At 36.4% G+C, this 12978-nt stretch overlaps 1 protein-coding gene across 1 annotated transcript; it reads right to left on the reverse strand.

Moving 5' to 3' along the window:
• Window positions 1–712: 712 nt before the first annotated feature.
• LOC141653070 (uncharacterized) lies at window positions 713–4928 on the reverse strand. The gene is made up of 2 exons (XM_074460712.1): window positions 1537–4928; window positions 713–1403 (listed from the first exon to the last, which is right to left on the reverse strand). Exons 1-2 carry the CDS (start codon window positions 4391–4393, stop codon window positions 901–903), a joined length of 3360 nt encoding a protein of 1119 aa, XP_074316813.1. The 5' UTR covers window positions 4394–4928; the 3' UTR covers window positions 713–900.
• Between the last annotated feature and the right edge of the window lie 8050 nt (window positions 4929–12978).

Here is a 12978-nt window from a genome sequence, read left to right on the forward strand (position 1 = left end):
ATCAATATATCCCCCGGCCCCTACGAGTCTACAACCTTTTCTGTCAGAAAAGACTAATTTTTTATAACTTTTCTTTAATATATATACCTCGATGCCGATGATATGATTCGTATAAATTATTTCGTAATTTTTAAGTGTAATTAAAAGTATTTGCCGATTTAGCTGGTTGAGATGTTTGAACACGAATGTCTAAATATGAATCATTAAGTCGCTGGTTTTTTGAAATTAACGAAAGCGAAGGGACTAGGAGCTCAAAATGATGCAAGTCAACTACGCTTAATCGGTGTTACATTAATTGTGATCTTGTGTGAAACTGTTTCATGAAATCACTAGTAAAAGGAGATCAATCCTATTATGAAATGAATACTCCTAGTACGGAGATTATCAGAAATTGACTATTATATACTCCGCATATATGTCCAACGACTTCATATTTTGCATTAACATTTAATAACACAAAAATCGACGAAATAACAATAATTTGGCAAATTTGGGAACTTGAATTAATGTATTCATGAAATTACTTAACAATGCAACTTTTTCTAAATGTGTTTGATTCATTTTGTGAACTTTATCAAAAAGTTGGTCCCAAATATTAACATGTCCTTTTAATGTGGAATAATTTCAATTGTAAAGAGTAGCTTTCAAAAACATGATCTTAATGTTAATAAGAAGTGGCCTAGAAATGTTTTTTCGGATTGACAACAACCAATCGAATAAACTAACTGTACTACGCTCACCTTAATATGTCAACTTTACATTGAATACTAACCCATCATTAATTTACATTTCCTTATCAAATGTCCTACAATAACGGACCTACATACCTACCTATTACAAAGTAATAGTAAAATTGAAATCCAAATTAATTATTTTACTACCATATGATATAGAGTATTTCTATTGATTATGTGATAGGTAAGTTGGCAATGAAGTCGAGTAATCGAGTGAGCTATTCGACGAGCTTTGTAGTAGCAAAAACCGAGATGGGTTTATGGATGTTGACGACGAGTTTAGACCGTTTTCCTTCTTTTTTGAGGCGTTGCTAGTCGGCTTTTGGCCGTCGTTACCATTGGGAGATTCGTGCTTAATCTCTTGCAACAACACTGCGACGTCTTTCATTGTAGGACGGTCTTCTGCACGGTTACTTGTGCACAATAGAGCGATTCCTAAGGCTTGGAGCATCTCTTGTATTTGGGTATCTTGATGGCCTTGAAGCTTAGGGTCGATGACCTCAACCGGGTCCTTTTTACTCTTCAAATGCTCTCTAACCCATTGGATAACATGTTGCTCGTCCGGGAAGGATGGGTCAACAGGCTTCTTTCCGGTGATGATCTCTAGCAATACCACTCCGTAACTAAACACGTCAGTCTTTACCGTGATCTTCAACATGCACGCGTTCTCTACAAATCATAATGTTAATCAAATTAAGTTGTTAGGACAATGTACGACATAATAATCCCTTCGTATGAACTTTGAATTATGAACAATCAATTGAAAATAGGCGGACATCGATTGAAATGACGGAAATCTTACCGGGAGCCATATAGCCATATGAACCGGCAAATTGGGGACTTCCAGAAAATGAACCACATTGATTTTCCACTAGCCTAGCAAGGCCAAAATCAGCTAGGCAAGCTTCATACCTATCACCCAACAATATGTTATGGGACTTGACATCTCGGTGGACTATTGCCGGTACACAATCATGATGCAAATAAGCAAGTCCCTCGGCGACCCCTAATGCTATCTTTAACCTTGTCTCCCACTCCACTACGCTACCTCCAACGCCACCGTCGTGCAACAATTCACCAAGTGTGCCACTAGACATGTAATCATAGAACAAGAGCTTAGTCTTCCGGTTAGCGGCCCATCCCAATAGCCGGACAATATTCCTATGTCGGATCCTAGACAAAGTAACAATTTCCGATGAGAATAATGTAGCCGAGGTTTTCTCCGATGAGCGAAGCCTTTTGACCGCAATGACAAGCCCAGAAGGAAGGGATGTCCGATAGACGGCACCAGATTGTCCTCGTCCAATAATATTACCACTCGTCAAGGACCCCGCCACATCAACAATCGACAAATCAAGTTTCTGAAACAACGTAACCTCCCACGGCGGACACATTTCCACATCATCGTCCACACACATCTCCACATCATCGTCTCCACACCTCCGTAACCACTTGGGCCCACCGAGAATAACGTAAAGAGCCGACGCAAGCATAACACACGCCGCAGATAGAAGAACCGCCATCGCAATCCTCGCCCATGCCATCTTTTGCTTCCCGACACGACCATTCACATCGCTACACTCACCGTCCCCCGGGAGACAAAGACCCGGGTTTCCACCCAAAACAGCCTTCGGAAGCCTAGAAAAAAACGGTGTATCCGGCACCCGTCCTATAAACCCGTTATCAGACACATTTAGGACCATCAAATTTTGTAACCCACCCAAAGAATGTAGATCACCGGACAAATTATTATGAGAAAGATCAAGAACCCCGAGCTTCGTCAACGACGAAAACTCCGGCGGTATTTCGCCGGAAAGTTGATTCCAACTCAAATTAAGCGATATCTCAAGCCCTGGAATTTTCCCAATACTGCTCGGAATCTTGCCGGAAAACCGATTATTACTCAAATCAATCAATTGAAGCTTCGAACATGACCCGATTTGACTCGGAATTGACCCGTTTAGTCTATTCTTACCCAAAACGAGTTTAGTGAGTGAACTCAGTGACCCGATTCCAGAACTCAGTAACCCATCAAGCAAGTTATCAGAAACATCGATAAACTGTAAAGATGAAAGTTCACTTAATTTCACAGGAAGAAACCCAGAAAATGAGTTACCGTGTAGATCAAGAAACGTGAGATTCTTGCATCCAGAGATGTTTTCTGGTATAACTCCATTGAAACGATTGTTTCCAAGGTCTAAAAAGTTCAAATTTTCAAGCACACCAACTGTTTGTGGAATTGTTCCAGTGAGTTTATTGTTACTTGCTCTGAATCTTACTAATGAGGAACATTGCCCGATCTCGGGCGGTATAGGACCGGATAAATTGTTGGATAATAAGAGTAGTTTATTGAGGTTTTGGAGCTGGAAGATCCCTTTTGGTATTGCGCCGGTTAACCCGTTTAACGACAAATCGATGGCTTCTAGTCTCTTACAGTTTGATAAACTAGGTGGGATGTTTCCCTCTAGTTTGTTTTGCCAGAGATATAGGAGGGAAAGGTTTGCTAATTTGCCGAATTCAGATGGGATTGTACCGGTTATTTGGTTGTTGTCGAGCTCAATTTGTGTAAGGCTACTGCATGAGCCCAAGGATGATGGAATCGGTCCGGAGATTTGGTTGACACTAAGTTGGAGTTCTTGTAAGTTTGTGAGGTTTCCAAATGAGTCCGGTATGCTGCCGGTTAATGAGTTCATTGAGATATCGATAAGGCTGAGGTTAGTGCATTTCCCTAGCTCAGAAGGGATTGTGCCAACTAAGGAGTTTTGCCAAAGGAGAAGGCTTTGGAGACGGTTAAGGTTTCCTAAGGTTTTTGGGATTGAACCCGAGAGTGAATTCTCGTAAAGGTAGATGCTTTCGAGATTAGTGCAATCCCCGATCTCTGGTGGGATGTCACCGGATAGTAAGGCAGTGTAGACTGCGAGTGTTTCGAGTTTTTTAAGGTTTCCTAGACTCGATGGGATTGAACCGGAAATGCTGGTTTCTGCTAGGCCAATCATGACTAGATCAGAACAGTTTCCTAGTTCTATGGGTAATGGACCTTCAAGATTCTTGTTACCACCTGACCTTAGTACTGTTAACTTGCTGAGGTGTCCTATGGTAGTTGGGATTCTCCCACTTAGTTGATTATCATACAAGATCAACCAAGATAAGCTTGTTAAATTCCCAATTACGACCGGTATTGATCCCTCAAGTCGGTTTGAGTTGAGATACAGTTGCTCTAACTTGGGCAAGTAGCATATTTCATTTGGGATCTCACCATTTAAGGCATTATCACTCAAGTCTAAGGACTTTAACTCATGTAACATACCCAACTCTTTCGGGATTGTACCGGTGAGGTTTGTTCCTACTAAAGAAAACTTTGTTAAGGTCAACAATGATGTGAAATTTGAGGGCACATTCCCATGTAAATCAACATACCTCAAATTTACCTCAGTCACTTCATTTTGACTGTTGCAAGTGATCCCATACCACTTACATGGAGTTCCATCATTTGGGTTCCAATTGTTCAAGACCTCGATCGACCCTTTGAGGCTGTTCTTCCACGAGAGCAACGCCTCGCCTTGTGGATTGACGGCGAGGGTGGTTAAAATGGGTAGGAGAAGGATGAAGATGAGGATGAAATATGGGTGGTGGTGGTGCCATAGTTGAATATTAGGCATTACAATCAATATAAGTTTGTTATTTAGAGGGCTAAAAAAATTGTTGCTAGTTTGCTTGCTACTTCTCCCTAGAAGCTACAAACTTCAATGAAAAGAACACAACACACACAAAAAAGGAGAAGAAATCGAGGCGGTATGGTGGGTGTGTTTTGTGGTGTGTATTATTGGTTTCGGAAAACTTGAAAAATCATGTCAAGATGTGCTTACGGTTTTAAGTAATATCGGAATTACGATTAGTTTATTGGAAGGAGACCCCGAATCTCCGGATCCAAGAAGAGCTAGGTTCATATTATATGTTTTGGTAGGGAAGAAATGGAATTTAAGATGCCTCTTTTTTTAATAACATTTGTTTATGATGAGGCCATATGGTGACTGGTGAAGGCAGAGTAGTGTGTATGAAGTGGTAAAAGGCCAGAAGATGGCATCATGGCAGTCTTCTTGTATTTTTTAATCGAAAGTGATGGCATTGTGAGCTGTTTTAGTGTCTTTTTTCCCTTTGGATTTTACACTTTTAAGCCTTGCTTTTCTGTCTTTCGCTTTCCATTTCGTTGTAGCGGTGGTGAACTCAAATCAGACCCGAGACGTCTGATCCGACCCATCCGATGTCACAGATCTCGTAAAAAGGCGCTAAAGTGGGATTTGAGTCATCGTAGGTAACCCATGACATGATATCACCGAGCTGACATTAGGGTAAGACCGTGTACATCAGATAGTAGATAGGAAATTAACTTGAAACTGTATTAGGTATGGCAAGATAATAAATGGTGGAGTTTTGTCAGTTGAATGCATATGCTGTGTTTTTCCGATGAGGGATCTGAGTCATCCTTTGTCCTGTACTGTTGTATAGAGGCTTGATTGAGGCTTCCTTTAATTCTCATGTTTCCTGTTCAAATGGCTACTATTATTAAAGATAAACTACTACTCTAGTACTTTGCCCCTGAAATTATAGAAAAAAAGTTGCAGACAGTTAATCATCTGTCACCTGTGGTAGGACACTTATTTGCTGTCTCATCATTTGATGGTAATTTGCTATGTAAGTACTCGTACTCGTACAAGCTGCAAGGGTAAGACTGCGTAAATCTGACCATTTTATCTTGTTGGATGTCACTTCTATTTGATCAAGTTCGAAAGAAGGTGAATGTTAAAAAGTCTTGGATACGGTTATTTTGTGAAAACACAAAACCGTTAAAAGACCATATGTTGCATTCTGAAATACAGTAAAAACTAAAAAGTTTATATGTCAAATTGTCAATACAAGACATGTTACCAAATTAAAGATTCTAGCATATAGAACCAACTAACAAGTAGCTTTCATTACCAAATGACCATATGAAATCCCTTACATAAGGACCTACTGCTGCCTTTTCTCAATACACCCCAACTATTCAAGTACACTTGTTAACTAATTTATTTGAGATGGACCCAAGTCCCAAAACATTCGGATCGGGTCATTTTGGATACGTATTAGTTCAGGTTATAACATTTCCGGGATACTGGTTATAAATCGGGTTTTTCGACAGCTAGACTTTTCTGACAACTTGTTTCATGATATAATTACCACAGTCCCACAGGTATAGACTGAAGCCTTGTGTTGCAAAGTAAGGATATGTTACAATTAATATGGTAAATCATTACCTGAAACTCTGAAAGCATACTTTTTCTCCTTTTAATTGAAACAGAACTTTTTACCATGATGCTTGAATTCAATTGATTGAATGAATGGTGTAAAAGACCGAACTAGTAGGTGGGTCTTACAGAAATTGACCCATGGTATTAAATTTCGATAACGATATGATCCTAGAGTACAATGACGATGAGTTGGAATAGTACCGGCGTATTTATCATGTTCTACCTTTGAATACGCCATATCGACTTAGGATTGATCGTATCAGTTAAATATCAAATTTTGTAAGACCCACGGGTACAATGACGAGTTGGAATAGTGCCCGCGTGTGTGGAGCCAGGATTTGAACCCAGCGGAGACGAAAAATTTCAGTAGGGGCGAACGGGTTATGGTATAAGGGGAACTCAAATTTTTTTCGAAACGAGCGCCCCTGCTAGCCCCCTAGCTCCACCACTGGCCGCATGTTTATCATGTTCTACCTTTGAATACGCCATATCGACTTAGGGTTGATTGTATCAGTTAAATATCGACTTGGACATTATAATAACATGGGGGAGACACAATTTGAACCTTTCACTACATTTTCATCTTAACCACTAGACTACAACACTTGCGTAGCGTACAAGCGTTCTATAAGTTTCGGTAATTATGTACCGCTATGATTTTACCTTACCTTCCGATGAACGAAAAAAATAATGAGGCATACATTGTAAAATATTTAGCTCAAAACAAGATCTGTCAGCAACCACCAATGTACCACTAAGCATTTGTGCTAAAATTAATATTAACCATACAAATACTTAAATTAATTGCAATAGTTGTGGAATTTTTTTGGTTGAAATTGTTTAGTACAAAGATTTGTTTGTTTATCTACTAAATTAACAGTAGAATGACAGTCAAACAGATCTTGAATCTTATTTGAAATTAAGATGTGGGTCAAGTAATATCACAGATCTGAATCTTTTGATCTTAATTAGTTACTGAAATGTAAATTAATGTCTAGGACTTTAGTGATAAGTATACTGTATACATATTGACATTGACAAGTTTTATCATCTTTATTCTTTACCGTCTTCTTGGTGATTAATTTCTCTCTTTTTGAGATGCAAGAGGTGAAAACTATTGTTAAATGGATTGGATTCGGATTGAATCGGTATGTGATGTAAATGTGTACAACTACTCCAAAGTAGTTTATCATCACAAGCAAATAGAGGACAGTTTTGGCCTAAATCGTCCTCGAACCCTTATCTTTAAGGCTCTGTTTGGCAAAATTACCTGAAAAGTTAGCTGAAAACTGAAAAGCTAACTGAAACTTGAAAAGGTAACTGATAAGGTAGCTAAAAATTAGGAGCTGATAAGGTAACTGATTATATAAAAATGTGTTTGGCAAAGTAGGTGAAAAGGTGAATGATTTTGGTAAAATGACGTAAAAGGATATGAAAATTATTTAATATTATAGAATAAAGGGGTACAAAATGGAAAATAAGTCATTTCAGTGACTGATTTCTCAAATGCTACCCGATGAAGCATTTCATTTCGTGACCTTATTTGGCCAAATAAGCTACTTGCCAAACACTTGCAAAAAAATCAGGTAGCTGAAATTTTGGTCAAATAAGCTACTTTGGTCAAATAAGCTACCTGAAGTGTCGTGCCAAACAGAGCCTAATCACAAGCAACAGATTACAGCTTCGGCCAAAATCGTCCTCGAACCCTTATTTTATGATGAGTAGGGGTAGACTTGGTAAAATTAACACCCGCTTCCACACCCGAACTGAGTACCTGAGCATGACCGTAACCCGAATTAACCTGAATCAATATGATCCAACCGAATGTTTATTGTTGCAAACTAACAAATCATTATCCCTAGATAACTTGATAATAATATACCCAAAAATGACTCTAACTCAAAAAGATCCAAACCGACCATAATTCTTACAAACCCAAAAACTAAACCGACCCAAACAAGACCCGGTTGCCCCTTTGTCGGGTCTAATAGTGGTATGAGTTAAAATACCTGGCAGTAGGGTAGAATGCAAGTTTATTCTCAGATTCGTGTTATCATGTAGAGTTGTAGAACAATTTCTTAATCTCTCCATAAAATCTATCAATGTCTCGCTTCAATGAACAATTTTATTAAACACCGTCATTCCATAAATTCTAAATTTGTCACTTGAAAGAAAACTTAATACGAAGCTATTCCTAACTTGTTACTTATGTTTGTTGTAAAACTTTAAGGGGGTGTTTGGTTGGAGGAGTTGGAATGGAATGGAATGGATTTAATCCATTCTAGTGTTTGTTTGAGCTATTTTGGAATGGAGTTAGAATCCGGATGGATTCTAAATCCATTCCAACCCCCTCTAATCTCATACCCAACCTTTCACCCAAGATTCTAACTCCATTCCATGATGTTTAACATTTCATTCCATTCCAAGGTTCAACCAAACAATATAAACCAAGTATGGGATTTAAAATCCATACCACAATGGTATGAGATTCCAATCCATTCCATTCCTTCCCTCCGAACCAAACGCCTCCTAAATCATATTAACGTTGAACTCAAATTTAATTAAGAAGCAAGAATCTTAGTAGTTGGCTTAACTCTTTAGCACATGGCATGACAAAGCAGGGTGAATGGGTGGTTAATAAAAAAAGGATTAATTAATTAGTGATTTGGTTAAACGGTGTATGTTGATATTGATTAGTAAACGGAAAGCATATTTTCTTTGGCCAGCCAGACAGCAAATTAAGCAAGCAGGTAGTAAAAGAGACAAAGCACCACTGTCTTAAAAGTTGAGCTTAAGTAAATTTAAATATGAAGACCACTTAATCACATTATTAATTACCATTTTCATGAGTTTATAATAAATCAAAGTGGTTTGACGTAGACACTAAGCTAAAGACACACTCACATTAGTCACATACACACATATACCCTTCTCATTTACTTGCATTATTGCATTCCAGCATGCTATAATGCTCATCAGCTAGCCGTGTATGATTTATCATTACTAGATTTGGATAAAATTGACCCGATTTATAGAACCCGATTCTAATCACCTGAAACTATATTGATAGAATCTAAAAAACACAGTGATCCAAAATCAATCAGTCTTAAGAGTGTATGTTCGATACTTGTTACGTTCCGTCCGTCTAAGATGGCTTTGGCCAACGATCCAGTGCTAACCAGCGGTTGAAATTTTCAAAGTTTTTAGTTAAATTTTTCGAATATTTTTCGACTGCACCTTATATTATTATTCATTTGCTACCCTTAAAATTTTTCGCCCCCTAAGCTCAAATCTTGGCTCCGTCACTGACGATGACCAGTCTAATCAAAGATCAAATAAATAACCATGAAATCGTTGTAAAAAAAACCAAGAATGTACTTAAATAACCAAGACAAGTTCTTAAAAAAAACAATTTTACAAAGAGCAAGAGCTAAAATAATGTGACTACCGTAATTTTTAGGATTTTTCTTAACATGGTACTACTTTCTGTTACTTTTTTTGTTTAATTTTACGTGGTACCACTTATTTTTTAACAATGTTACTGTCTTACTAGTAGTCTGGTACCCATGAACTTATTAAACACAAATTGCTCTTAAACTATCCAAATTACTTAATTTTGAGATTTTAGGTAAGTAGTTAAATTTTGTAAAGAAAATATATTTACAGCCGAGTAAACGATTTTCATGTTAAATGATTTCATGAATATTATCACAAAATTAACCAAAAGTATAAAATCTAAGCATATAAAAGCGTACCAAGTAGAATTAAAAAAACAAAAGGATATCACTTAAAGAACCGTACCGACTCATATCAAAATTTACTTCTAATTTGTTGCGTACCATGAACATCTCTTTCAAACCCCCACGTACGATCAAATAATGCACTAACTAGTCCAATATTCCTCTTCTTTGTTGACTGAAGTATATATGATAGTGGATTAGTGGAGTATTAACAGTCAAAAACATGTTAAAAAGTATGTTCAAGGCAAAATAATGACATTAAGATAATTTAGATTATAGTTATAATGAATAGATTAAATTACAAAGTGCAAATCACATAATCGTACGTGGGGACGATCTTTTTATAGGTTGAAAGATCGTCAATATAATTAATTTGGATGAAATATAAAGCCATTGATGATTGATTATGCATGTTAATCAGATACTTAGACTAGTCAATTATTAGTAATTACAATGATTTATGTATAGTCCTCTTTTCTTTTGGTTGATGATTGGATGTACTTTCAAAGTGATATCTGATAATGCGTTCGTGAGTATGTATCCTACGGTACAATATTTGGACCACTATCAAATTTCATATTTCCCTCTTGATGTAAGATGAAACCTAGGACAATTATCGCAGCATGCATGTTTTTTTTCTTGAAGACAATGCCATAATGTTATTGTTGTTAACAATTCACACCTATTTATTATGATCTTCCACATTAATTTTGGGGTAAAATTTAGTGGTATGGTGATACGTGAATATAAATGAAAGTAAGAGAGAGAATACAGGGTCGCAAATTACTATAACCACAAATGATAGACAAACAAAGAAAGTGGAAAATCTTAATGAATTTGCCGTTTTAAAAAATGTGGAAAATGATAATCGGAGGGAGCACTTTAACTTCTTACTCAGTATCTTATAAAATTGTAGTACTGATATTGAATTTAGTAATAGCAAATAATGACAACATGTTTGTATATGAGATCAATCCAAGAATAATTAACATTTATAATTAAAAAAAGAGTAAATTATCAAAAACTCCCTTTTATATACAAATTTTTAAAAATTACTCCCTTATATAATTTTTTTTAAAACTTACTACCTTTAAATAGCAAAATGTTAGAATAGCAAAATAACACTTTAGTTTGTACTCCTCTATTCTAGTTAATAATTTATATTTACTTTATTTCTTCCTCACGAAATAAAGTAAACGTAAATTAAACTATTTATTGAGAGAGAGGGAGTAATTTTTAAAAAAATTATAAACAATAATAATGTCATAGCTTCATATTTAATTTGAGTTTTTATTTATTTATTTAAAATTGCTGAAATGGAATTTAATCAACAACTTAAACAAACAAAAACATTAATCTGATTTAATGATGTGTAATCTAACTAGACATAGCCTAAAAACTATTGTTGATCCTACAAAACTCGAACATAAATAATTTTATAAAATCCAAGCAAGATGAAACCGCCGTGATCTGACACAAAATGACACGATAATTGTCATGACAGATAGTTCGATACAGAAACCCAAATCCAACACAACACACATTATTACCAGTTTATCGCCTCCAACTCTGATCTAAATAATTATCCAATAGATACTGGAAATTGTAAAACCAATCCGACTTGAAACTAACCCGAAGTGAAAAACTCAAACAAGACGGAAATAGAAATTAATCCGCTCTGACTCGTAGTTGACCTGAGTCGAAAACACTAGAATAGAAAATAACCCAACTAAAATTAACTTCGTTGCACACTAGGTAGCACAGACACTCCTCCTAACTAGTCGTCCCGTGTCCGACACCGACACTCGATGGACACACGCGGACACGCCTAAATATGCCGGATACTTATAAACGAGGAATGAGATGTCGAAAGACTGAAAGATATTGATTAGAAGACGAGTTTGAGTGGGAAGTGAGAATAAGTTATAGTTAAAATCAAATTTTATCTTCAATTATTTAAATTTAATATCAAATACATTTACAAAAATAAAATGGTACGTTAGGTATAACTATAAAATATATATTTTATTAAATTTAAATAACGTGTCCCGTGTCTTAAATTTCATGGGATGCCGTGTCCGTGTCCGTGTTCATGTCCGTTTTGGTGCTACCGAAGCACTTGCACATTTGAGTTGGGCCTCATTTCTATACCACCACCACCGTCCAACACTACTAACAGTCTAGCACACAATAACAAAGTCCAACAATCCCAGTTAACCCGAAACCTAAATAAACCCCCAAATTCAAACACAACAATGGCGGGAAATCACACAGTCCAGTCTCTCTCCTCTCCATTCTTCCTCTTTCAATCTCCATTTTTACGCTTGGGATTAATCTCTCTCGTCCATGGCGTCGGTCCGAAAAGTACGAGCGAAAATAGAGAATATGCGAAACTCATATCTCTAATTATCAGCAAAAAATTCGACTCTTCTTTTTCCTTCTTCGAGAAGTTTCTTCGTTCTGTCATACTAATTTTGATCTACTTGATGATAATCAAGGTTTTAATTCGACTATTATCTCCTTTAATTACTCTATATTTCCTGTTTTTTTTATCGATTTAAGAGTTTCGTACTGGAATTAGGGTTTGTGATTTAGTATTTGTGCTATTATTGTCAATTTTTTTAACTTCAGTGCTAATTGAATTGATTAATCTCCTAATGTTCATGTAGAAACGAGGATTGTTCGTTTTTTTTTCTTTCGAGAAGTTTATAAGTTGACGAAATAGAGATGATGAATGTTGTGTTTCTTCTAAATGACAGTCGGAAATTGCAGTGAAGTTAGGGAAACTCAAGGCAGAATTGAGAGAACTCGAGTGTGAACTCGTCAGAGCGCTTTCAGGTATTTCATATAATCGATGCAGCTCTTGTGCATACTGACTATTGTCGTTGATTTAGACATGATGTTGCTGTATCAGTACTTATGCTAGATTGTTCTATTTGTTTAGTACATTGTAAATTGTAATGTATTGCTATTAATCGATACAGCTCTTGTGCATATATTGACTATTATCGTCGATTTAAAGGTGATGTTGCTGGATTGAGTAGTTTTTCAGCTTATAGTTAGATTTTTAATTTGTTTTGTACAATTTTCCTTATTGTGATGTATTGTCGTGGATTTGACTTGATGTTGCTGTATCGAGTAGTTTTCCAGTTTGGGCTAGATTGTTCAATTTGTTTTGTGCATTGTGAATTGTAATGTATTTTGTCATTAGTGATG

The sequence above is a fragment of the Silene latifolia genome, chromosome 4 (assembly GCF_048544455.1).
Source record: "Silene latifolia isolate original U9 population chromosome 4, ASM4854445v1, whole genome shotgun sequence".
Classification (NCBI taxonomy): domain Eukaryota; kingdom Viridiplantae; phylum Streptophyta; class Magnoliopsida; order Caryophyllales; family Caryophyllaceae; genus Silene; species Silene latifolia.